General features: G+C 60.8%; 2 protein-coding genes across 7 annotated transcripts; one reads left to right on the forward strand and one right to left on the reverse strand.

The window, feature by feature from the left end:
* Positions 1-1,085: 1,085 nt before the first annotated feature.
* On the reverse strand, positions 1,086-21,265 carry LOC131573856 (choline/ethanolamine kinase-like). 2 transcript variants are annotated; one of them, XM_058828178.1, is made up of 11 exons: positions 21,105-21,265; positions 18,423-18,531; positions 14,611-14,724; positions 14,391-14,524; positions 13,332-13,436; positions 10,953-11,011; positions 7,652-7,736; positions 5,987-6,053; positions 4,459-4,556; positions 2,918-2,999; positions 1,086-1,211 (listed from the first exon to the last, which is right to left on the reverse strand). In XM_058828178.1, exons 1-11 carry the CDS (start codon positions 21,254-21,256, stop codon positions 1,155-1,157), a joined length of 1,062 nt encoding a protein of 353 aa, XP_058684161.1. In that variant the 5' UTR covers positions 21,257-21,265; the 3' UTR covers positions 1,086-1,154. The 2 variants fall into 2 exon arrangements, with proteins under 2 accessions (XP_058684161.1, XP_058684160.1); XM_058828177.1 differs by having other exon boundaries at positions 5,987-6,095.
* Positions 21,266-21,400: 135 nt separating this feature from the next.
* On the forward strand, positions 21,401-25,359 carry LOC131573859 (uncharacterized). 5 transcript variants are annotated; one of them, XM_058828189.1, is made up of 7 exons: positions 21,402-21,661; positions 21,742-21,843; positions 23,428-23,463; positions 23,523-23,648; positions 24,707-24,832; positions 25,257-25,298; positions 25,341-25,359. In XM_058828189.1, exons 1-7 carry the CDS (start codon positions 21,419-21,421, stop codon positions 25,350-25,352), a joined length of 687 nt encoding a protein of 228 aa, XP_058684172.1. In that variant the 5' UTR covers positions 21,402-21,418; the 3' UTR covers positions 25,353-25,359. The 5 variants fall into 5 exon arrangements, with proteins under 5 accessions (XP_058684171.1, XP_058684168.1, XP_058684172.1 ...); XM_058828188.1 differs by lacking the exons at positions 23,428-23,463; positions 25,257-25,298; positions 25,341-25,359 and adding an exon at positions 22,842-22,882 and having other exon boundaries at positions 21,401-21,661; positions 23,564-23,648; positions 24,707-24,964; XM_058828185.1 differs by lacking the exons at positions 25,257-25,298; positions 25,341-25,359 and having other exon boundaries at positions 21,401-21,661; positions 24,707-24,964.
* The last annotated feature ends 753 nt before the right edge of the window (positions 25,360-26,112 follow it).

Below are 26,112 nucleotides of genomic sequence, written 5' to 3' on the forward strand. Positions count from 1 at the left end.
CACCCCAAAACCGTTTGGGGTCACCCAAAAAACCGTTTGGGGACCCTAAAAAACCATTGGGGACCCCAAAAACCGTTTGAGGACCCTAAAAAACCGTTTGGGACCCCAAAAAACCATTTGGGGACCCCAAAAAACCGTTCTGGGACCCCAAAAAACCATTCTGGGACCCCAAAAAAACCGTTTGGGGACCCCAAAAAGCCGTTGGGGACCCCAAAAATCGTTTGGGGACCCCAAAAAACCGTTTGGGATCCTAAAAAATCGTTTGGGGCCACCCCAAAAACCGTTTGGGGACCCTAAAAAACCGTTTGGGACCCCAAAAAACCGGTTGGGGACCCCAAAAAACCATTTGGGGTCACCCCAAAATCGTTTGGGGCCACCCCAAAACCGTTTGGGACCCCAAAAAACCATTTGGGATCCCAAAAAACCGTTTGGGGCCACCCCAAAAAATCGTTTGGGACCCCAAAAAACCGTTTGGGGACCCCAAAAACCGTTTGAGACCCCAAAAAACCGGTTGGGGACCCCAAAAAACCGTTCTGGGACCCGAAAAAACCGTTTGGGACCCCAAAAAACCATTGGGGACCCCAAAAATCATTTGGGGACCCCAAAACCGTTTGGGGACCCCAAAAAATCGGTTGGGGACCCTAAAAAACATTTGGGGACCCTAAAAAATCATTTGGGACCCCAAAAATCGTTTGGGGTCACCCAAAAAACCGTTCTGGGACCCCAAAAAACCATTTGGGGACCCCAAAAAGCAGTTTGGGACCCCAAAAATCGTTTGGGACCCCAAAAAACCGGTTGGGGACCCCAAAAACCGTTTGGGGCCACCCCAAAAACCGTTTGGGGACCCTAAAAAGCGTTTGGGGACCCCCAAAAACTGTTTGGGGACCCCACAAAACCATTTAGGGACCCCCAAAAATAATTTGGGACCCCCAAAAAGCATCTGGGACCCCCCAAAAATTGTTTGGGACCCCCAAGAATTGTTTTGGGACCCCAAAAAAACCATCTGGGAACCCCCAAAAATCGTTTGGGATCCCCAAAAAGCATCTGGGACCCCCCAAAATTGTTTTGGGACCCCAAAAATCGCTTGGGACCCCCCAAAAATCATTTGGGGACCCCAAAAATCCTTTGGGGACCCCCCAAGTTTGGGGTCTGGCTCAGGAGCAGCGAGATTTGTGCTGGAAATAGGCCTGGAAACGACTCTGGGCGTAATCCTGGGGAAAAAATGGGAGAAAATGGGAAAAATTTGGGGATTTGGGGGAAATTTGGGGAAAAAAGGGGAGAAATTGGGAAAATTTGGGGGATTTGGGGGGAAATTTGGGGAGGATGAGGAAAAAGGGGGAAATTTGGGGAAAATGGGGAAAAAAAGGGAGAAAATTGGGAAAAAAAAGGGAGAAAATTGGAAAATTTGGGGGGAAATTTGGGGAGGATGAGGAAAAAGGGGGAAAAAAGGGGAAAAATGGGGAAAAAAAGGGAGAAAATGGGAAAATTTGGGGGATTTGGGGGGAAATTTGGGGGGATGAGGCAAAAGGGGGAAAAAAGGGGAAAAAAAGAGAGAAAATGGAGAAAAAAGGGAGAAAATGGAAAAATTTGGGAAATTTTGGGGGAAAAATGGGGAAAAAAAGGGAGAAAATGGGAAAATTTGGGGGATTTGGGGGGAAATTTGGGGGGGATGAGGAAAAAGGGGGAAATTTGGGGAAAATGGGGAAAAAAAGGGAGAAAATGGGAAAAATTGGGGAATTTGGGGGGAAATTTGGGGGATTTGGGGGGAAATTTGGAGGATTTGGGGGGAAATTTGGGGAGGATGGGGAAAAAGGGGGGAAAAAAGGGGATAAAAGGGAGAAAATGGGAAAATTTGGGAAATCTGGGGGGAAAAATGGGGAAAAGAAAGGGGAATAAATGGGGAAATTTGGGGATTTGGGGGGAAATTTGGGAAAATTTGGGGGGAAATTTTGGGAGGATGAGGAAAAAGGGGGAAAAAGGGGGAAAAATGGGGAAAAAAGGGAGAAAATGGGAAAATTTGGGGGGATTTGGGGGAAAATTTGGGGGATTTGGGGGGAAATTTGGGGAGGATGAGAAAAAGGGGGAAAAATGGGGAAAAACGGGGAAAAAAAGGGGAAAAATGGCGAAAAAAGGGAGAAAATGGGAAAATTTGGGGGATTTGGGGGGAAATTTGGGGGATTTGGTGGGAAATTTGGGGGGGATGAGGAAAAAGGGGGAAAAAGGGGAAAAGAAAGAGGAAAAATGGGGAAAAAAAGGGGAAAAAAATGGGAAAAATGGGGGGAAAAGGGAGGGAAAGAAGGCAAAAAAATGGGGGAAAAAATAGAAAAAAAAGGGAAAAAAGGGTGAAAAAGGGGCAAAAGATTGGAAAAAATGGGTAAAAAAGGGGGAAAAGGGGAAAAAAAGGGAAAAAGGGGGGAAAAAGGGAAAAAAGAAAAAAGTGAAAAAAAGGGGAAAAAGTTGGAAAACTGGGGAAAAAATCAAAAAAGGGGGAAAAATGGGGGAAAAGGGGAAAAAATGGGAAAAAATGGGGAAAAAATGGGGAAAAAATGGGGAAAAATATGGGGAAAAAATGGGAAAAAATGAGGAAAAAATGGGGAAAAAATGGGGAAAAAATGGGGAAAAATGGGGAAAAAATGGGGAAAAAATGGGAAAAATGGGGAAAAAATGGGAAAAAATGGGAAAAAATGGGGAAAAAATGGGGAAAAAATGGGGAAAAAATGAGGACAAAATGGGGAAAAAATGGGGAAAAATGGGGAAAAATGGGGAAAAAATGGGAAAAAAAATGGGGAAAAATGGGAAAAAATGGGAAAAAATGGGGAAAAAAGGAAATAAAAGGGGGGAAAAGGGAAATAAAAGGGGGGAAAGGGGGAAAAGGGGGTGGGCAGGGCTTGGGGGGCTTTGGAGCCCCCAGACTCACCAGGTACCCGAACTGGATCGTGGAGATCTTGGCCTGGACCACCGACCACAGACCCCAGAAAAAGTGAGAGGCCAGGGCGAAGCTGGGGGGGTGAAAAAGGGGTGGTGAGACCCCCAAAAACCTCCCTGGGAACCCCAAAATCCCCCTGGGAACCCCAGAATCCACCTCGGGCACCCCAAAAAACCCCTGGGGACCCCAAAATCCACCCCAAAATCCACCCCAAAATCCCCTAGGACCCCCGAAATCCACCCCAAAAATCCCTCTCTGGACCCCAAAATCCACCTCAAAACCCCCAAAAATCCCTGGGAACGCCAAAACCCACCCCAAAAGCGCTCTGGGAACCCCAGAATCCCCCGGGAACCCCAAAAACCCCCTGGGAACCCCAAAATCCCCCCTGGGAACCCCCGAAATCCACCCCAAAAACCCCAAAATCCACCCCCAAAATCCCTTGGGAACCCCAAAATCCCCCCTGGGAACCCCAAAATCCACCCCAAAGACCCCCAGACCCCCCCGGGACCCCCCCAGGGCCCCCCCGGACCCTCCCCGGGACCCCCCCAGACCCCCTGGGACCCCCCCAGGACCCCCCCAGACCCCCTGGGACCCCCCCAGGACCCCTCGGGACCCCCCCCAGATTCCTCCGGGACCCCCCCAGACACCCCCGGGACCCCCCCAGAGCCCCCCAGGACCACTCGGGACCCCCTCGGGACCCCCCAAACCCCCCGGGGACCCCCGGGGACCCCCCCAGGACCCCCCGGGACCCCCCGAGACCCCTCGGGACCCCCCCGGGAACCCCCGGGACCCCCCCCAGACCCCCCGGGACCCCCCCAGACCCCCTGGGACCCCCCCCAGACCCTCCGTGACCCCCCCCAGACCCCCCCGGGGACCCCCCCCAGACTCCCCGGGACCCCCCCAGACACCCCCGGGACCCCCCCAGACCCCCCAGGACCCCCCGGGACCCCCCCCAGATTCCTCCGGGACCCCCCCAAACCCCCCGGGATCCCCCGGGACCCCCCCCGGGAACCCCCGGGACCCCCCCCAGACCCCCCGGGACCCCCCGGGGAACCCCCGGGACCCCCCCAGACCCCCCCGTGACCCCCCGGGGAACCCCCGGGATCCCCCCAGGACCCCCCCGGGACCCCCCCAGACCCTCCGTGACCCCCCCCAGACACCCCCGGTGTTCCCCAGACACCCCCGGGACCCCCCCGGGACCCTCCCGAGACCCCCCCAGACACCCCCGAGACCCCCCCAGAGCCCCCCCAGACACCCCCGGGACCCCCCCGGGACCCTCCCGAGACCCCCCCAGGACCCCTCGGGACCCCCCGGGACCCCCCCAGACCCCCCGGGACCCCTCGGGACCCTCCGGGACCCCTCACCGGTCGCTCTCCAGCAGCAGCTGCTCCTCCCGTTCCCGTTGTTCTCCCCCGGTACCTCCCGGTAATCCAGACCTCCCCGGGACCCCCGGTGTTCCCCAGCCCCCCCAGACCCCCGGGACCCCCCCGGGACCCCCCCGGGACCCCCGGGACCCCTCCGGGACCCCTCACCGGTCGCTCTCCAGCAGCAGCTGCTCCTCCCGTTCCCGTTGTTCTCCCCCGGTGCCGCCCCCGCCGCTCTCGGCCAGGTAATGCCGGATGAAATGGAGCTGGGGGGGAGCGGGGCTGGCACCGGGACCACCCCCCCGGGACCACCGGGGACACCCCACGGGAACAGCGGGACCACCCCCGGGACACCGGGGACACCCCCGGGAACAGCGGGATCACCCCCGGGACCACCGGGACCACCCCCGGGACACCGGGGACACCCCCCGGGAACAGCGGGACCACCCCCGGGACCACCGGGGACACCCCCGGACATCCCTGGGACCCCCCGGGACCACCCCCGGGACCACCGGGACATCCCCGGGACCACTGGGACATCCCTGAGACCACCGGGACCACCCCCGGGACCACCGGGGACACCCCCGGGACCACCGGGACCACCCCCGGACATCCCTGGGACCCCCCGGGACCATCCCCGGGACCACCGGGACATCCCTGAGACCACCGGGACATCCCCCGGGACCACCGGGGACACCCCCCGGGAACACCAGGACCATCCCCGGGACCACCGGGACTCCCCCAGGACCCCCCAAATCCCCCCCAGACCCCCAAAAAGCCCCTCCAGGACCCCCCAAAGACCCCCCGGGACCCCCCAAAGCCCCCCCAGGACCCCCCAAAGCCCCCCCAGGACCCCCCAAAGCCCCCCCAGGACCCCCCAAAGACCCCCCAGGACACCCCAAAGCCCCCCTCAGATTCCCCAAAGTCCCCCCGGGACCCCCCAAAGAGCCCCAAGACCCCCCAAAGCCCCCCCAGGACCCCCCAAAAGCCCCCAGGACCCCCTAAAGACCCCGCCAGACCCCCCAAAGAGCCACCAGACCCCCCAAAGCCCCCCCAGAATCCCCCCAGGACCCTCCAAAGAGCCCCCAGGACCCCCAGAATCCCCCAAGGACCCCCCAAAGACCCCCCAGGACACCCCAAAGAGCCCCCAAAGCCCCCCCAGGACCCCCCAAATGAGCCCCCAGGAGCCCCAGAATTCTCCCAGGACCCCCCAAAGCCCCCCAAGACCCCCCAGGACACCCCAAAGCCCCCCCAGGACCCCCCAAAGCCCCCCCGGGACCCCCCAGAGGACCCCCCAGGACCCCCCAAAACCCCCCCCAGACCCCCCAAAGCCCCCCCAGACCCCCCCAAAAAGCCCCCGGGACCCCTGAAGAGACCCCCAGGACCCCCAAAGAGGCCCCCGGGACCCCCCCAAAGCCCCCCCAGAATCTCCCCAGGACCCCCCAAAGTCCCCCCAAAGTCCCCCCAGACCCCCAAAAACCCCCCCAAAGCCTCCCCAGGCCCCCCAAAGCCCCTCCAGACCCCCCCAAAGCCCCCACAGAACACCCCAAATCCCCCCCAGGACCCCACAAAGCCCTCCCAGGACCCCCCAGAATCCCCCCAGGACCCCCCAAAGACCCCCCATGATGCCCCAAATCCCCCCAGGACCCCCCAAAGACCCCCCAGGACCCCCCAAATCCCCCCGGGACCCCCGGACCTGCTGCTGGCGGCTGGGGTAGTGCTCGGGGCGGGCGAGGAAGAACGGCCAGCGCTCGTGGCTGTAGCTGTACACCCACTCACAGAAGTGATTGGCCACGTCAAACCCCCTGGGACACCCCAAAAACATCACTGGGACCCCAAAAACGACCCCAAAACATCACAGAGACCCCAAAACATCACTGGGACCCCATAGAGACCCCAAAACCGACCCCAAAACCGACCCCAGACCCCAAAACCGACCCCAGCCCGGAGCTGGGCACCCACTCACAGAAGTGATTGGCCACGTCAAACCCCCTGGGACACCCCAAAAACATCACTGGGACCCCAAAACCGACCCCAAAACTGACCCCAGACCCCAAAACATCACCCAGACCCCATAGAGACCCCAAAACCGACCCCAGCCCGGAGCTGGGCACCCACTCACAGAAGGGATTGGCCACGTCAAACCCCCTGGGACACCCCAAAAACATCACTGGGACCCCAAAACCGACCCCAAAACTGACCCCAGACCCCAAAACATCACCCAGACCCCATAGAGACCCCAAAACCGACCCCAGCCCGGAGCTGGGCACCCACTCACAGAAGGGATTGGCCACGTCAAACCCCCTGGGACACCCCAAAAACGACCCCAAAACATCACTGGGACCCCAAAACTGACCCCAAAACATCACTGGGACCCCAAAACATCACCCAGACCCCATAGAGACCCCAAAACCGACCCCAAAACATCACAGAGACCCCAAAACCGACCCCAAAACCGACCCCAAGACATCACTGGGACCCCAAAACCGACCCCAAAACCGACCCCAGACCCCAAAACCAACCCCAAAACCGACCCCAAAACATCACTGGGACCCCAAAACCGACCCCAAACCCCACCCCAGACCACAAAACATCACTGGGACCCCATAGAGACCCCAAAACTGACCCCAAAACCGACCCCAGCCCGGAGCTGGGCACCCACTCACAGAAGTGATTGGCCACGTCAAACCCCCTGGGACACCCCAAAAACATCACTGGGACCCCAAAACCGACCCCAAAACCGACCCCAGACCCCAAAACATCACCCAGACCCCATAGAGACCCCAAAATCGACCCCAAAACCGACCCCAGACCCCAAAACATCACCCAGACCCCATAGAGACCCTAAAACCGACCCCAAAACATCACAGAGACCCCAAAACATCACTGGGACCCCAAAAACGACCCCAAAACATCACTGGGACCCCAAAACCTCACCAGGAACCCACAGGGACCCCAAAACCTACGAGGGACCCCATAGAGACCCCAAAACTGACCCCAAAACATCACTGGGACCCCAAAACATCACAGAGACCCCAAAACCGACCCCAAAACATCACTGGGACCCCAAAACCGACCCAAAAACTGACCCCAGACACCAAAACATCACACAGAGCCCAAAAGAAACCCCAAAACATCACCGGGACCCCAAAACCGACCCAAAAACTGACCCCAGACCCCAAAACATCACACAGAGCCCAAAAGAGAACCCAAAACATCACCGGGACCCCAAAACCGACCCCAAAACCGACCCCAAAACCGACCCCAAAACCGACCCCAAAACGTCACAGGGACCCCAAAACTGACCCCAAAACCGACCCCAAAACGTCACAGGGACCCCAAATCCCCCCCAAAGCCCCACCTGTAGTTGTAGCTGCTGTACTCGAAGTCGATGAGCATCAGGCGGTCGGAGCTGCCCTCGCGCCCCGACAGGAGCAGAATGTTCCCTGTGGGGTTTGGGGTTTGGGGTTTGGGGTTTTGGGATTTGGGGTTTGGGATTGGGGTTTGGGGTTTGGGATTTGGGGTTTGGGGGTTTGGGGGTTTGGGGTTTGGGAGTTTGGGATTTGGGGTTTGGGGTTGGGATTGGGATTTGGGGTTTGGGGTTTTGGGGTTTGGGGTTTGGGGTTTGGGGATTGGGGTTTGGGGTTTGGGGTTTGGGGTTTGGGATTGCGATTTGGGGGATTTGGGATTGGGATTTAGGTATGGGATTGGGATTTGGGATTTGGGGATTTAGGATTGGGGAATTTGGAGGATCAAGGATTGAGATTGGGATTGGAATTTGGGATTGGACTGGGATTTGGGGTTTGGGATTGGGATTGGGATTGGGATTGGGGTTTGGGATTGGGATTTGGGACTGGGGAATTTGGAGGATCAAGGGATTGGGATTTGGGATTGGGACTGGGATTTGGGGGGTTTGGGATTGGGATTGGGATTTGGGATTTGAGGTATGGGATTGGGATCGGGATTGGGATTTGGGGTTTGGGATTGGGGGTTTGGGGATTTGGGGTTTGGGGTTTGGGATTTGGGGGGTTTGGGGTTTTGGGGTTTTGGGGTTTGGGATTGGGATTTGGGGTTTGGGATTTGGGGTTTGGGGTTTGGGGTTTGGGATTGGGATTTGGGGTTTGGGATTGGGGTTTGGGGTTTGGGATTTGGGATTGGGGAATTTGGAGGATCAAGGATTGAGATTGGGATTTGGGATTGGGACTGGGATTTGGGGGGTTTGGGATTGGGATTGGGGTTTGGGATTTGGGATTGGGATTTGGGGTTTGGGGTTTGGGGTTTGGGATTTGGGGTTTGGGATTGGGATTTAGGTTTGGGACTGGGGGATTTGGGGTTTGGGATTGGGATTGGGATTTGGGATTTGGGGTTTGGGGTTGGGGTTTGGGATTGGGGTTTGGGATTTGGGGTTTGGGGTTTGGAATTGGGATTGGGATTGGGGTTTGGGGTTTGGGATTTGGGGTTGGGGGTTTGGGATTTGGGGTTTGGGGATTGGGATTTGGGGTTTGGGATTGGGGTTTGGGGTTTGGGATTTGGGGTTGGGGGTTTGGGATTTGGGGATTGGGGTTTGGGGTTTGGGATTTGGGGTTTGGGATTTGGGATTGGGATTGGGGTTTGGGATTTGGGGTTTGGGATTTGGGGTTGGGATTGGGGTTTGGGGTTGGGATTGGGATTTGGGATTTGGGGTTTGGGATTGGGATTGGGGGTTTGGGATTGGGGTTTGGGGTTTTGGGGTTTGGGGTTTTGGGGTTTGGGGTTTGGGGTTTGGGATTTGGGGTTTGGGATTTGGGGTTTGGGGATTGGGATTTGGGATTGGGTTTGGGATTGGGATTGGGGGTTTGGGATTTGGGGTTTGGGGTTTGGGGATTGGGATTGGGATTTGGGGTTTGGGATTTGGGATTTGGGGTTTGGGATTGGGTTTGGGATTGGGACTGGGACTTGGGATGTGGGATTGGGGTTTGGGATTGGGGTTTGGGATTGGGATTTGGGGTTTGGAGATTGGGGTTTGGGGTTCGGGATTTGGGATTGGGATTTGGGGTTTGGGGTTGGGGTTTGGGATTGGGGTTTGGGATTGGGACTGGGGGATTTGGGGTTTGGGGTTTGGGGATTGGGATTTGGGGTTTGGGGTTTGGGATTTGGGGTTTGGGGTTTTGGGATTGGGGTTTGGGGTTTGGGATTTGGGGTTTGGGATTGGGGTTTGGGATTGGGATTTGGGGGATTTGGATTTGGGATTGGGATTGGGGTTTGGGATTGGGGTTTGGGGTTTGGGGTTGGGGTTTTGGGGTTTTGGGGTTTTGGGGTTTGGGATTGGGATTGGGATTTGGGGTTTGGGGATTGGGATTGGGGTTTGGGGTTTGGGATTTGGGGTTTGGGGTTTGGGATTTGGGGTTTTGGGATTGGGGTTTGGGGTTTGGGGTTTGGGGATTGGGGATTGGGGTTTGGGGTTGGGATTGGGGTTTGAGGTTTGGGGTTTGGGGTTTGGGATTTGGGGTTTGGGATTGGGGTTTGGGGGATTTGGGATTGGGATTTAGGTATGGGATTGGGATTTGGGATTGGGGTTTGGGATTGGGATTGGGGTTTGGGATTGGGATTGGGGTTTGGGGTTTGGGATTTGGGATTGGGATTGGGATTTGGGATTGGGACTCGGATTTGGGGGGTTTGGGATTGGGATTGGGGTTGGGATTGGGGTTTGGGGTTTGGGATTGGGGTTGGGATTGGGACTGGGATTGGGATTGGGGTTGGGATTGGGATTTGGGGTTTGGGATTGGGATTGGGTTTGGGATTGGGGTTTGGGGTTTGAGATTGGGATTGGGATTTGGGGTTTGGGGTTGGGGTTTGGGGTTTGGGGTTGGGTTTGGGATTTGGGGGTTTGGGGTTTGGGATTGGGGTTTGGGGTTTGGGATTGGGGTTTGGGGTTTGGGATTGGGATTGGGGTTGGGATTGGGATTTGGGGTTTGGGGTTTGGTATCTGGGGGATTTGGGGGATTTGGGATTTGGGATCTGGGGAATTTGGGATTTGGGGTCTGGGGCATCTGTGGGATTTGGGATCTGGGGGATTTGGGATCTGGGGGATTTGGGGATTTGGGATTTGGGGTTTGAGGATTTGGGATTTGGGGATTTGGGGATTTGGGGATTTGGGGAATTTGGGGGATTTGGGATCTGGGGGATTTGGGATTTGGGGTTTGGGGATTTGGGATTTGGGGTTTGGGGATTTCGGGATTTGGGGAATTTGGGGGATTTGGGGATTTGGGGATTTGGGATTTGGGGATTTGGGGGATTTGGGGTCTGGGGAATTTGGGGTTTGGGGTTTGGGGATTTGGGATTTGGGGTTTGGGGTTTGGGGTTTGGGATTTGGGGTCTGGGGATTTGGGGTTTGGAGGATTTGGGGTTTGGGGATTTGGGGTTTGGGGATTTGGGAATTGGGGATTTGGGATTTGGGATTTGGGGTTTGGGGATTTGGGGTCTGGGGATTTGGGATCTGGGGAATGTGGGATTTGGGGTCTGGGGGATTTGGGGAATTTGGGGATTTGGGATTTGGGGTTTGGGGATTTGGGATTTGGGGAATTTGGGATTTGGGGATTTGGGGTTTGGGGGATTTGGGGTTTGGGATTTGGGATTTGGGGGTTTGGGGTTTGGGGTCTCGGGGCTCAGGCGCTGCCGCTCACCCTCCTGCACATCGTTGTGACAGAAAACAACCGGGGACGGGGTGGCCTCCAACAGAGCCCTGAGGGACAGAGAGAGGCAGGGGGACATGGGGACACCCTGGGGACACCCTGGGGACACCCTGGGGACATGGGGACACCCTGGGGACACCCTGGGGACACCCTGGGGACATGGGGACACCCTGGGGACACCCTGGGGACACCCTGGGGACATGGGGACACCCTGGGGACACCCTGGGGACACCCTGGGGACATGGGGACACTGTGGGGACATGGGGACACTGTGGGGACACCCTGGGGACACCCTGGGGACATGGGGACACTGTGGGGACATGGGGACACTGTGGGGACACCCTGGGGACACCCTGGGGACATGGGGACACCCTGGGGACACCCTGGGGACACCCTGGGGACATGGGGACACTGTGGGGACATGCGGACACTGTGGGGACACCCTGGGGACACCCTGGGGACATGGGGACACTGTGGGGACATGGGGACACTGTGGGGACACCCTGGGGACACCCTGGGGACATGGGGACACCCTGGGGACACCCTGGGGACACCCTGGGGACATGGGGACACTGTGGGGACACCCTGGGGACACCCTGGGGACACCCTGGGGACACCCTGGGGACACCCTGGGGACACTGTGGGGACACCCTGGGGACACTGGGGACACCCTGGGGACACCCTGGGGACACCCTGGGGACATGGGGACACCCTGGGGACACCCTGGGGACACCCTGGGGACACCCTGGGGACATGGGGACACCCTGGGGACACCCTGGGGACATGGGGACACCCTGGGGACACCCTGGGGACACCCTGGGGACATGGGGACACTGTGGGGACACCCTGGGGACACTGTGGGGACACTGTGGGGACATGGGGACACCACAGGGACAGGGGTGACACTGTGGGGACACCCTGGGGACATCATGGGGACATGAGGACACTGTGGGGACATGGGGACAGCAGGGCCCTGAGGGACAGAGAGTGGCTCAGGGGGACACGGGGACACTGTGGGGACACCGTGGGGACACCATGGGGACAGCACAGGGACACAGGTGGCACGTGGGGACAGCACAGGGACATGGGGACGTGAGGGATTCAGGAATAGGGGACACAGGGACACAGGGACAGGGGGACACGGGGACACACGGACACGGGGACACAGGGACAGAGGGACAGAGGGACACGGGGACACAGGGACAGGGGGACACAGGGACACAGGGACAGGGACACAGAGACACAGGGACAGAGGGACAGAGGGACACAGGGACAGGGGGACAGGGGGACACAGGGACACAGGGACACAGACACAGGGACACAGGGACACAGGGACAGGGGGACACAGGGACACACGGACACAGGGACACAGGGACACAGGGACAAAGGGACAGGGGGACACAGGGACACAGGGACACAGGGACACACGGACACAGGGACACAGGGACAGCAGGGACAGGGGGACAGCCGGGGTTCAGGGACAAGGGGACACCACAGGGACACAGGGACAGCCCAGGGACAGCAGGGGGGACAGGGGGACACAGGGGGTGGCACAGAGGGTGACAGGGAGGTGACACAGGGACAGGGAGGTGACAGGGAGGTGACACAGAGGGTGACAGGAGATGACAGGAGGTGACAAGAGGTGACAGCAGGTGACACACAGGTGACACACAGGTGACACACAGGTGACAGTCACCTGAGGCTCCTCATCTCCTGCTCCAGGTTGAGGTGACAGGGAGGTGACATCAGGTGACACACAGGTGACACACAGGTGACAGTCACCTGAGGCTCCTCATCTCCTGCTCCAGGTTGAGGTGACAGGGAGGTGACATCAGGTGACACACAGGTGACACACAGGTGACACACAGGTGACAGGAGGTGACATGGAGGTGACAGGGAGGTGACAGGAGGTGACAGGAGGTGACAGTCACCTGAGGCTCCTCATCTCCTGCTCCAGGTTGAGGTGACAGGAGGGGACAGGAGGGGGCAGGAGGGGACAGGAGGGGACAGGAGGTGACACAGAGGGTGACAGGGAGGTGACAGGGGGTGACAGGGAGGTGACAGGGAGGTGACAGGGAGGTGACACAGGTGACACACAGGTGACAGTCACCTGAGGCTCCTCATCTCCTGCTCCAGGTTGAGGTGACAGGGGGTGACACAGGGACAGGAGGTGACAGGGAGGTGACAGGAGGTGACAGGGAGGTGACAGCAGGTGACACACAGGTGACAGTCACCTGAGGCTCCTCATCTCCTGCTCCAGGTTGAGGTGATGGGGAGTGACAGGAGGTGACAGGAGGTGACACAGTGACACACAGGTGACACACAGGTGACAGGGAGGTGACAGGGAGGTGACACACAGGTGACAGTCACCTGAGGCTCCTCATCTCCTGCTCCAGGTTGAGGCTCCGGAGCTGCTCCAGCTGCTCCCGCTGGGCCGGATCCGGGAACGAGAGCTCCGAGATCTGCTCCAGGTACCTGGGGACAGCACGGGGACAATGGGGACAGTGTGGGGACAGTGGGGACATGGGGACAGTGTGGGGACATGGGGACAGCATGGGGACAGTGGGGACATGGGGGGGACAGTGTGGGGACAGTGGGGACAGCAGGGACAGCAGTTTGGGGTCCCCACTCCCCTCTCCCGTGGGGATTTGGGGTCCCCTCACCCCATTCCCTGCAGGATTTGGGGTCCCCTCATCCCTGGTGATTTTGGGGTCTCCCCTGGGGATTTTGGGGTCCCCATTCCCCTCTCCCCTGGGGATTTTGGGGTCTCCCACAGGATTTTGGGGTCCCCCTTTCCCCTGGTGATTTTGGGGTCCCCTCACCCCTGGTGATTTTGGGGTGCCCTCACCCCTCTCCCCTGGTGATTTTGGCGTCCCCTTACCCCATTCCCTGCAGGATTTGGGGTCCCCTCTCCTCTCCCCTGGTGATTTTGGGGTCCCCTCTCCCATCAGGATTTTGGGGTCTCCCCTGGTGATTTTGGGGTGCCCTCACCCCATTCCCTGCAGGATTTGGGGTCCCCTCTCCCCTGGTGATTTTGGGGTCTCCCCTGGTGATTTTGGGGTCCCCATTCCCCTTTCCCCTGGTGATTTTGGGGTCCCCTCTCCCCTGGTGATTTTGGGGTCTCCCCTGGTGATTTTGGGGTCCCATTTCCCCTGGTGATTTTGGGGTCTCCCCTGGTGATTTTGGGGTCCCCTCTCCCACAGGATTTTGGGGTCCCCTCTCCCACGGGGATTTTGGGGTCCCCTCACCCCATTCCCACAGGATTTGGGGTCCCCACTCCCCTCTCCCATTGGAATTTGGGGTCCCCATTCCCTGCAGGATTTGGGGTCCCCTCTCCCACAGGATTTTGGGGTCCCCTCATCCCTGGTGATTTTGGGGTCTCCCCCGGTGATTTTGGGGTCCCCCCCGGTGATTTTGGGGTGCCCTCACCCCTCCATGGTCCCGAAGAGCCATTTGGGTTCCTTGTTGAAGGGCATCACCATCCCATGGAACCGCGACATCTTGGCCGCGATCTCCCCGGACACCGCGGGGTCCCGCAGCTCCTCCGTGCGCAGCCGCCGGCTCTGGGGGGGCAGCGCAGTTTTGGGGTGCCCCGAGGGGTCTGGGGGATCGGGGGGGGGGGTGGGGGGACACCCCAAAAAAATCCTACCGGGATGTATTGCTCCAGGCGGCCCTGGGGGAACACCCCGAAAAGCCGCGGCCCCAAGGAGCGCTCGGCGAGGATGGCGAACATGACGCTCTCCAGGACCAGAGAGTCCACGCCCTGTGGGGTCAGAGATGAGATGGGGGGACCCCAAAAATGGGGAACCCCAAAAATGGGGACCCAAAAATGGGGATCCAAATGGGGACCCCAAAAACGGGATCCTAAAAATGGAAACCTAAAAATGGGGAACCCCAAAAATGGGAACCCAAATGGGGACCCCAAAAATGGGAACCTAAAAATGGGAACCTAAAAATGGGGAACCCCAAAAATGGGGAACCCCAAAAATGGGGAACCCCAAAAATGGGGAGCCCTGAAAATGGGGAATCTGAAATGGGGAGCCCTGAAAATGGGGAGCCCCGAAAATGGGGACCCCAAAAATGGGGACCCAAATGGGGAATCTGAAATGGGGACCCTCAAAAATGGGAACCCAAAAATGGGGACCTTGAAACTGGAACCCAAATGGGGACCCCAAAATGAGGACCCCGAAAATGGGAACCCAGAAATGGGGACCCAAATAGGGACCCCGAAAATGGGGAACCCCAAAAATGGGGACCCCGAAATGGGAACACCCCGAAAAGCCGCGGCCCCAAGGAGCGCTCGGCGAGGATGGCGAACATGACGCTCTCCAGGACCAGAGAGTCCACGCCCTGTGGGGTCAGAGATGAGATGGGGGGACCCCAAAAATGGGGAACCCCAAAAATGGGGAGCCCTGAAAATGGGGAGCCCTGAAATGGGGAGCCCCAAAAATGGGGAGCCCCGAAAATGGGGACTCAAATGGGGAATCGGAAATGGGAACCCTCAAAAATGGAGACCCAAAAATGGGGACCTTGAAACTGGAACCCAAATGGGGACCCCAAAATGGGGACCCCGAAAATGGGAAACCCCAAAAATGGGGAACCCTGAAATGGGGAACCCCAAAAATGGGGACTCAAATGGGGAATCTGAAATGGGAACCCCCAAAAATGGAGACCCAAAAATGGGGACCTTGAAACTGGAACCCAAATGGGGACCCCAAAATGGGGACCCTGAAAATGGGGAGCCCCGAAAATGGGGACCCCAAAAATGGGGACCCAAAAATGAGGATCCAAATGGGGAATTGGAAATGGGAACTCAAAAATGGGGAACCCAAAAATGGGGACCTTGAAACTGGAACCCAAATGGGGACCCCGAAATGGGGACCCCAAAAATGGGGAGCCCTGAAAATGGGGAGCCCCGAAAATGGGGACCCCGAAAATGGGGAACCCCAAAAATGGGGACCCAAATGGGGAATCGGAAATGGGAACGCTCAAAATGGGGACATTGAAATGGGAACTCAAAAATGGGGACCCAAATGGGGACCTTGAAACTGGAACCCAAATGGGGACCCCAAAATGGGGACCCCGAAAATGGGGAACCCCAAAAATGGGGAACCCTGAAATGGGGAGCCCTGAAAATGGGGAGCCCCGAAAATGGGGACCCCCAAAAATGGGGACTCAAATGGGGAATCGGAAATGGGAACCCTCAAAAATGGGAACCCAAAAATGGGGACCTTGAAACTGGAACCCAAATGGGGACCCCAAAATGAGGAACCCCAAAAATGGGGAACCCCAAAAATGGGGACCCAAATAGGGACCCCAAAAAGGGGAACCCCAAAAATGGGGAGCCCTGAAAATGGGGAGCCCCAAAAATGGGGACCCAAATGGGGAATCTGAAATAGGAACTGAAAAATGGGGACCTCGAAAATGGGGACCTTGAAACTGGAACCCAAATGGGGACCCCGAAATGGGGACCCCGAAAATGGGGAGCCCTGAAAATGGGGAATCTGAAATGGGGAGCCCCAAAAATGGGGAGCCCCGAAAATGGGGAGCCCAAAAATGGGGACTCAAATGGGGAATTGGAAATGGGAACCCTCAAAAATGGGAACCCAAATGGGGACCTTGAAACTGGAACCCAAATGGGGACCCCAAAATGGGGACCCAAATGGGAACCCAGAAATGGGGAACCCCGAAAATGGGGAACCCTGAAATGGGGAGCCCCGAAAATGGGAACCCCAAAAATGGGGACTCAAATGGGGAATCTGAAATGGGGACCCTCAAAATGGGGACATTGAAATGGGAACTGAAAAATGGGGACCCAAATGGGGACCTTGAAACTGGAACCCAAATGGGGACCCCAAAATGGGGATCCCAAAAATGGGGAACCCCAAAAATGGGAACCTAAAAATGGGGACCAAAATGGGGATCCAAATGGGGACCCCGAAATGGGAACACCCCAAAAAGGCGCGGCCCCAAGGAGCGCTCGGCGAGGATGGCGAACATGACGCTCTCCAGGACCAGAGAGTCCACGCCCTGTGGGGTCAGAGGTGAGATGGGGGGACCCCGAAAATGGGGAACCCCAAAAAATGGGGAGCCCTGAAATGGGGAACCCTGAAAATGGGGAGCCCCGAAAATGGGGACCCAAAAATGAGGATCCAAATGGGGAATTGGAAATGGGAACTCAAAAATGGGGACCCAAATGGGGACCTTGAAACTGGAACCCAAATGGGGACCCCAAAATGGGGACCCCGAAAATGGGAACCCAGAAATGGGGAACCAAATAGGGACCCTGAAATGGGGAACCCCGAAAATGGGGATCCAAATGGGGACCCCGAAAATGGGGAACCCAAAAATGGGGACCTTGAAACTGGAACCCAAATGGGGACCCCAAAATGGGAACCCCAAAAATGGGGAACCCCAAAAATGGGGACCCAAATGGGGACCCCAAAAATGGGAACCTAAAAATGGGGATCCTGAAATGGGAACCCTCAAAAATGGGGATCCTAAAATGGGGACCCAAATGGGGACCCCAAAATGGGACCCCCCAAAAATGGGGAACCCAAACTGGGACCACAAATAGGGACCCCAAACAGGGATTTGGGGTTCCTGTGGGGTTCCTTTGGGGTTCTCTTGGGATTTGGGGTTCCTGTGGGGTTCCTTTGGGGTTCCCTTGGGATTTGGGGTTCCTGTGGGGTTCCCATGAGGTTCCTGGGAGGTTTGGGGTTCCCAGGGGGTTCCTGGGGGGTTCCTGTGGGGTTTGGGGTCTTGGGAGGTTCCCTTGGAGTTCTTATGGGGTTCCCTTGGGATTTGGGGTTCCTGTGGTGTTCCTTTGGGGTTCCCTTGGGATTTGGGGTTCCTTTGGGGTTCCCTTGGGATTTGGGGTTCCTGTGGGGTTCCTTTGGGGTTCTCTTGGGATTTGGGGTTCCTGTGGGGTTCCTTTGGGGTTCCCTTGGGATTTGGGGTTCCTGTGGGGTTCCCATGAGGTTCCTGGGAAGTTTGGGGTTCCCAGGGGGTTCCCAGGGGGTTCCTGTGGGGTTTGGGGTCTTGGGAGGTTCCCTTGGAGTTCTTATGGGGTTCCCTTGGGATTTGGGGTTCATTTGGGGTTTCCATGAGGTTCCTGGGAGGTTTGGGGTTCCCAGGAGGTTCCAGAGGGACTCCTTTGGGGTTCCCTTGGGGTTTGGGGTTTCTGTGGGGTTCCCTTGGGGTTTGGGATTCCTGTGGGGTTCCTTTGGGATTTGGGGTTCCTGGGGGGTTCCTGTGGGGTTCCCTTGGGGTTTGGGGTCTTGGGAGATTCCCTTGGAGTTCCTATGGGGTTTCCAGGGGGTTTGGGGTTCCCAAGTGGTTCCCAGGGTGGGTTTGGGGTTCCCCAGGGGATTTGGGGGTTCCCCAGAGGGTTCTGGGGGTTCCCCAGGGGGATTTTGGGGTTCCCCAGGGGGGTTTTGGGGTGTCCCGGGGGTCCCTCACCTGCAGGATGGCCCCGTAGACGCGCAGCAGCACCTGCCGGGGCTCGTCCCCCACGCTCGGGATGCGCTCGGGCAGCGAACACTTGTACAGGAGGTTACTGAGACCCCCGCTGTGGGATTTGGGGGGGTCAGAACCGGGGGTACCGGGGGTATTGGGGTCACCGGGGGTACCGGGGGGTGTGGGGAGTACCGGGGGTCACCGGGGGTACGGGGGGCTCGGGCAGTGAACACTTGTACAGGAGATTACTGAGACCCCCGCTGTGGGATTTGGGGGGGTCACCGGGGGTATTGGGGTCACCGGGGGTACCGGGGGTATTGGGGTCACCGGGGTACCAGGGGTACCGGGGGGTCACCGGGGGTACCGGGGGTACGGGGGGCTCGGGCAGTGAACACTTGTACAGGAGGTTACTGAGACCCCCACTGTGGGATTTGGGGGGTCACCGGGGGGGTCACCAGAGGGTGTGGGGGTCACCGGGGGTACCGGGGAGGTCACCGGAGGGTGTGGGGGTCACCGGGGGTACCGGGGTCACCGGGGTCACCGAGGGTATTGGGGGTACCGGGGGTACCGGGGGGTGTGGGGGGTACCGGGGGTACTGGGGGTACCGGGAATCAGGGTGAACCGGGGGGCACCGGGAACTGGGGGGTACTGGGGGGCACTGGGAACCGGGGGAACGCAGGTGGTACTGGGAACTGGGGGTACTGGGGGGCACTGGGATGGTACCGGGAACTGGGGGGAACCGGGGGGCACCGGGAACTGGGGGGTACCGGGAACCGGGGGGCACCAAGAACTGGGGGGTACCGGGGGGCACTGGGAACCGGGGGAGCCGAGGTGGTACCGGGAACTGGGGGTACTGGGGGGCACTGGGGGGTACTGGGGGTACCGGGAACTGGGGGTACTGGGGGGCACTGGGGAGTACTGGGGGTACCGGGAACTGGGGGTACCGGGGGGCACTGGGGGGTACTGGGGGGTACCGGGAACTTGGGGGGCACCGAGAACCGGGGGACCCAAAATGGTACCGGGAACTGGGGGTCACCAAGAACTGGGGGAACCGGGGGGAACCGGGGGGCACCGGGAACTGGGGGAGTCGAGGTGGTACTGGGAACTGGGGGGCACCAAGAACTGGGGGGTACCGGGGGGTACTGGGAACCGGGGGCACTGGGATGGTACCGGGAACTGGGGGTACTGGGGGGCACTGGGGGGAACTGGGAACCGGGGGAGCCAAGGTGGTACCGGGAACTGGGGGTACTGGGGGGCACTGGGATGGTACTGGGAACTGGGGGTACCGGGAACCGTGGGGCACCAAGAACTGGGGGTAACGGGGGGCACTGGGAACCCGGGGAGCCGAGGTGGCACCGGGAACTGGGGATACTGGGGGCACTGGGGGGTACTGGGGGGCACTGGGATGGTACTGGGAACTGGGGGTACCGGGGGGCACTGGGAACCCGGGGAGCCGAGGTGGTACTGGGAACTGGGGGTACTGGGGGGCACTGGGGGGTACTGGGAACTGGGGGAGTCGAGGTGGTACCGGGAATTTTGGGTACTGGGGGGCACTGGGGGGTACTGGGGGTACTGGGAACTGGGGGTACTGGGGGGCACTGGGATGGTACTGGGAACTGGGGGTACCGGGAACTGGGGGTACTGGGGGCCACTGGGATGGTACCGGGAACTGGGGGGGCACTGGGGGAACGCAGGTGGCACCGGGAACTGGGGGTACTGGGGGGCACTGGGATGGTACCGGGAACCGGGGGGCACTGGGGGAACGCAGGTGGTACCGGGAACTGGGGGGACTGGGGAGCACTGGGAGAGGGACTGGGGGTAACTGGGGACACTGGGAGTGGCACTGGGACACCAGTCCGGGGACACTGGGAGTGGCACTGAGGGACACTGGGAGGGTCACTGGGGGTCACTGGGACACAGGTCCGGGGGTCACTGGGGGACACTGGGAGGGTCACTGGGAGTAGCACCGGGAGTGGCACTGGGACACCAGTCCAGGGGTCACTGGGGATCACTGGGAGTGGCACTGGGGGTCACTGGGACACCAGTCCGGGGTCACTGGGGGTCACTGGGGGACACTGGGACACCAGTCTGGGGTCACTGGGGGACACTGGGAGGGACACTGGGAGTGGCACTGGGAGTGGCACTGGGAGTGGCACTGGGAGTGGCACTGGGACACCAGTCCGAGGGTCACTGGGAGTCACTGGGGGTCACTGGGACACCAGTCCGGGGTCACTGGGGGTCACTGGGGGTTACTGGGACACGGGTCCGAGGGTCACGGGGGGACACTGGGAGGGTCACTGGGGGTTACTGGGACACCAGTCCAGGGTCAGTGGGGGTCACTGGGACACCAGTCCGGGGTCACTGGGGGTCACTGGGGGACACTGGGACACCAGTCCGGGGTCACTGGGGGTCACTGGGGGTTACTGGGACACCAGTCCAGGGTCACTGGGGGTCACTGGGGGTCACTGGGGGTTACTGGGACACCAGTCCAGGGTCACTGGGACACCAGTCCGGGGTCACTGGGGGTCACTGGGACACCAGTCCAGGGTCACTGGGACACCAGTCCGGGGTCACTGGGACCACTGGCAGCCACGGGGCGGGGGCCAAACCCCAGGACGAAACCACCGCGGAGACGGCGGGGGGGGGGAAGGGGGGGGGACGCCTCACGACGGTTCCGCTTCCTACCTGACCGGCCAGATCCCGAACTCCTCCGGTCCGATGAGCTTCCAGGAACCGGACAGGAACTCGCGGCACCAGGCGTAGGCCTGCAGGCGGGTGGCGGAGGGGACATCGTCGTCCCCGCCGCCGCTGCCCCGTCCCCCCTCCGCCGCCGCCATGGTCGCCCCCACCCCGTCCCTCACGGCCAGGGCGGGCGGCAATCACCAGCGAGGGCGGGACGTGACGGCTCCTAACCAATAACAACGCGCGCCGCGCTGATTGACGGTTGAACCGACCAATAGGAAGGCGCGGCGGGGAGGGCGGCGCGAGGGCGGCAGCCAATGGGAGCGCTCGGCGGGATGCGGCGGAACGTGGAGGTGAAGGCGAGGCTGAGGGCGCGGGAGGAGGTGCTGAGGGCGGCCCTCAGGCTCCGGGAGCTGCTCGGGCCGGGCCCCGGGAGCGGGCAGGGCTCAGGTGAGCACCGGGAGCCGGCCCAGGTGTGCCCCGAGGGAGGGCAGGTGTTGATCCAGACGGACACGTTCTTCCGGGTGCCGCGGGGGAGGCTGAAGCTGCGGCGGATGCAGGTGAGGGGGAGGCTGGGGGCTGTTCTTACCTGGCCCTGTCCTCACCTGTCCTCACCTGTCCTGTCCCCACCTGTCCCCAGGATGGTCGGGGTCAGTTGATTTTCTACGATCGCCCCGACATGGCCGGCCCCAAACTCTCCAGTTTCAGCATCAGCCCCACGGCCGACCCTGAGGGGCTGCAGGTGAGGGGGGGCTGCAGGTGAGGGGGGTCCTGGGGGGTCTGAGGGGTGTTCTGGGAGTTTGGGGTGTTCTGGGGGTTTGGGGTGTTCTGGGGGTGTTCTGGGGGTTGTGGGGTGTTTTGTGGGGTGTTCCCAAACTCTCCAGTTTCAGCATCAGCCCCACGGCCGACCCTGAGGGGCTGCAGGTGAGGGGGGTCCTGGGGGGTCTGAGGGGTGTTCTGGGGGTTTGGGGTGTTCTTGGGGTGTTCTGGGGGTGTTCTGGGGGTGTTCTGGGGGTGTTCTGTGGGGTGTTCTGGGGGTTGTGGGGAGTTCAGGGGGGGCTGTGGGGTGTCTCTGGGGGCTGTGGGGTGTTCTGGGGGGTGTTTGGGGGGTTGTGGGGTGTTTTGGGGGGTGTTTGGGGTGTTGTGGGGTGTTCCTGAGGGGTGTGGGGTGTTTTAGGGGGTTGTGGGATGTTTTGGGGGGTTGTGGGGTGTTCCTGAGGGCTGTGGGGTGTTTTAGGGGGTTGTGGGGTGTTTTAGGGGGTTGTGGGGTGTTCCTGAGGGCTGTGGGGTGTTTTAGGGGGTTGTGGGGTGTTTTGGGGGGTTGTGGGGTGTTCCTGAGGGCTGTGGGGTGTTCTGGGGGCTGTGGGGTGTTTGGGGTGTTGTGGGGTGTTCCTGAGGGTTGTGGGGTGTTCTTGAGAGATGTGGGGTGTTCTGGGGGGTGTTTGGGGTGTTGTGGGGTGTTCCTGAGGGGTGTGGGGTGTTCTGTGGGGTGTCTCTGGGGACTGTGGGGTGTCTGTGCCACACCTGTTCCCAGGTGATGCTGTCCCAGGCACCCCTGTGCCACACCTGTGTCACACCTGTCACCCCTGTGTCACACCTGTGTCACACCTGTCACCCCTGTGTCACACCTGTCCCCTGTGTCACACCTGTCCCCAGGTGATCCTCTCCCAGGCCCTGGGCACGCTGGGCACGGTGAGGTCCCTGTGTCACACCTGTCCCCTGTGTCATACCTGTCCCCAGGTGATCCTGTCCCAGGCCCTGGGCACACTGGGCGCAGTGAGGTCAGTGTCACACACCTGTCACACCTGTCCCCTGTGTCACACCTGTCCCACACCTGTGTCACACCTGTCCCACACCTGTCCCCAGGTGGTCCTGTCCCAGGCCCTGGGCATGCTGGGCACAGTGATGTCCCTGTGTCACACCTGTGTCACACCTGTCCCCTGTCCCACACCTGTCCCCAGGTGGTGCTCTCCCAGGCCCTGGGCACGCTGGGGTCCCTGTGTCACACCTGTCCCCTGTGTCACACCTGTCCCACACCTGTCCCCAGGTGATCCTCTCCCAGGCCCTGGGCACGCTGGGCACGGTGAGGTCACTGTCACACACCTGTCACACCTGTCCCCTGTGTCACACCTGTGTCACACCTGTCCCCTGTGTCACACCTGTCCCCTGTCCCACACCTGTCCCCTGTGTCACACCTGTCCCCTGTTGTCACACCTGTCCCCTGTGTCACACCTGTCCCCAGGTGGTGCTCTCCCAGGCTCTGGGCACGCTGGGCACGGTGAGGTCCCTGTGTCACACCTGTCCCCTGTGTCATACCTGTCCCCAGGTGGTCCTGTCCCAGGCCCTGGGCACGCTGGGCACGGTGAGGTCCCTGTGTCACACCTGTCCCCTGTGTCACACCTGTCCCACACCTGTCCCCAGGTGGTGCTCTCCCAGGCCCTGGGCACGCTGGGCACGGTGAGGAAGGAGCGGCTGCTGCTGCTGCTGGGTCAGACACGGCTCCACCTGGACCAGGTGCAGGGACTCGGGGACTTCCTGGAGCTGGAGGTGAGGGGACAGCGGGGAACGGGTGGGGATGGCAGGTGAGACCCAGGTGAGCTCCAGGTGAGCTCAGGGTGAGCTCCAGGTGAGCCCCAGGTGAGCCCCAGGTGAGCTCCAGGTGAGCTCCAGGTGAGCCCCAGGTGATCTCAGGTGAGTTCAGGGTGAGCTCCAGGTGAGCTCCAGGTGAGCTCCAGGTGCCCCCCGGGTGAGCCCCGGGTGAGCCCCGGGTGAGCCCCGGGTGAGCTCCGGGTGAGCCCCGGGTGAGCTCCAGGTGAGCTCCAGGTGAGCTCAGGGTGAGCTCCAGGTGAGCTCCAGGTGCCTCCAGGTGAGCCCCAGGTGAGCCCCAGGTGAGCCGCAGGTGAGCTCCAGGTGAGCTCCGGGTGAGCCCCAGGTGAGCTCCAGGTGAGCTCAGGGTGAGCCCCAGGTGAGCTCCAGGTGAGCCCCAGGTGAGCTCAGGGTGAGCTCCAGGTGAGCTCCAGGTGAGCCCCAGGTGAGCTCCAGGTGAGCTCCAGGTGAGCTCCAGGTGAGCTCCAGGTGAATTCAGGTGCCCCCAGGAGCCCCCAGGTGATCTCAGCCCCCACAGGTGGTGCTGTGGGTGCCCCCAGGTGGGTTCAGGTTCCCCCAGGTGAGTTCAGGTGGGTTCAGGTGCCCACAGGTGATCTCAGGTGGCCACAGGTGGTGCTGTGGGTGTCCCCAGGCCCCCCAGGTGTCCCCAGGCCCCCCTAGATGACCTCAGGTGCCCCCACAGGTGGTGCTGTGGGTGCCCCCTGGTGAGTTCAGGTACCCCCAGGTGTCCCCAGGCCCCCCCAGGTGTCCCCAGGTGAGCTCAGGTGTCCCCACAGGTGGTGCTGTGGGTGCCCCCAGGTGTCCCCAGGTGAGCTCAGGTGGGTTCAGGTGCCCCCAGGTGTCCCCAGGTGATCTCAGGTGTCCCCACAGGTGGTGCTGTGGGTGTCCCCAGGTGTCCCCAGGTGATCTCAGGTGTCCCCAGGTGTCCCCAGGTGATCTCAGGTGTCCCCACAGGTGGTGCTGTGGGTGTCCCCAGGTGATCTCAGGTGTCCCCACAGGTGGTTCTGCGGCCGGAGCAGAGCGAGCAGGACGGGCAGCGCGTGGCGCAGGAGCTGCTGCAGCACCTGGGGGTGCAGGAACAGGACCTGATCTCAGGAGCCTACCTGGACCTGCTGCTGGCACGGGGACACCCCGGGGACACCCTGGGGACACCTCCTGGGACCCGCTGTGACACTGGGGACACCCTGGGGACAGCCCAGGACAGCGGGGACACCCCGGGGACAGCCCCTGAGACCCCCTGAGATCCCCTGTGACACTGGGGACACCCTGGGGACAGCCCCTGGGACCCCCTGAGACAGCGGGGACACCCCGGGGACCCCCTGTGACAGTGGGGACAGCCCAGGACAGCGAGGACACCCCGGGGACAGCCCCTGGGACCCCCTGAGACCCCCTGAGGTCCCCTGTGACACCCCGGGGACACCCCTGGGACCCACTGTGACAGTGGGGACACTCTGGGGACACCCCCTGGGACCCCCCTGAGACCCCCTGGGACCTCCCGTGACAGCGGGGACGCCCCCGTGACAGTGGGGACACCCCGGGGACACTCCCGGGGACAGCGGGGACACCCTGGGGACACCCTGTGACAACCCTGTGACAGCGGGGACACCCCCTGGGACCCCCTGTGACAGTGAGGACACCCCCTGAGACACCCCGGGGACACCCCTGGGACAGTGGGGACACCCAGGGGACACCTCCTGAGACCCCCTGTGACAGCGGGGACACCCCAGGACAACGGGGACACCCCCTGGGACCCCCTGTGACAACCCTGTGACAGTGGGGGCACCCAGGGGACACCCTGGGGACACCCAGGGGACACCCCCTGAGGCCACCCCACAACCCCAAAACCCCCCCAGAAACCCGATATTGTCCCCAGGGCTCCCCTGTCACCTCTGTCCCCGCTGTCCCCGCTGTCCCCACTGTCACCTCGGTCCCTGCTGTCCCCTCTGTCACCTCGGTCCCTGCTGTCCCCACTGTCCTCTCTGTCCCCCCGCGGTCACCAATAAACTCTGGGCCCACCCGGTGTCTGTGTCCAGCTGTGTCTGTTCTGAGGCCACCCAGGGCTACCCCTGTCCCCTCCAGGGCCACCCTGTCCCCTCCAGGGCCACCCCTGTCCCATCCTGTTCCCTCCAGGGCCACCTCTGTCCCCTCCAGGGCCACCCCTGTCCCACCCTGTCCCCTCCAGGGCCACCTCTGTCCCCTCCAGGGCCACCCTGTCCCCTCTGTGGCCACTGCTGTCCCATCCTGTCCCCTCCAGGGCCACCCCTGTCCCCTCCTGTCCCCTCCAGGGCCACTTCTGTCCCCTCCAGGGCCACCCTGTCCCCTCTGTGGCCACCACTGTCCCATCCTGTCCCCTCCAGGGCCACCTCTGTCCCCGCTATGGCAGCCCTGTCCCCTCCTGTCTCCT

This window comes from Poecile atricapillus, chromosome Z, assembly GCF_030490865.1.
Source record: "Poecile atricapillus isolate bPoeAtr1 chromosome Z, bPoeAtr1.hap1, whole genome shotgun sequence".
Lineage (NCBI taxonomy): Eukaryota > Metazoa > Chordata > Aves > Passeriformes > Paridae > Poecile > Poecile atricapillus.

What these genes read in the sequence shown, in the direction of transcription:
- LOC131573856 (XM_058828177.1), bottom strand. Translation starts at nt 21,256, where the DNA reads ATGGCGGCGGCGGAGGGGGGACGGGGCAGCGGCGGCGGGGACGACGAT. An exon ending in CAGGAGATGAGGAGCCTCAG is followed by an intron (nt 11,012 to 13,331) that starts GTGACTGTCACC and finishes TCTGTCCCTCAG; the next exon opens with GGCTCTGTTGGAGGCCACCC. An exon ending in ACCCCAGCCGCCAGCAGCAG is followed by an intron (nt 4,557 to 5,986) that starts GTCCGGGGGTCC and finishes GCTCCCCCCCAG; the next exon opens with CTCCATTTCATCCGGCATTA.
- LOC131573859 (XM_058828185.1), top strand. Translation starts at nt 21,419, where the DNA reads ATGGGAGCGCTCGGCGGGATGCGGCGGAACGTGGAGGTGAAGGCGAGG. An exon ending in CCCTGGGCACGCTGGGCACG is followed by an intron (nt 23,464 to 23,522) that starts GTGAGGTCCCTG and finishes ACCTGTCCCCAG; the next exon opens with GTGGTGCTCTCCCAGGCCCT. An exon ending in GGGACTTCCTGGAGCTGGAG is followed by an intron (nt 23,649 to 24,706) that starts GTGAGGGGACAG and finishes GTGTCCCCACAG; the next exon opens with GTGGTTCTGCGGCCGGAGCA.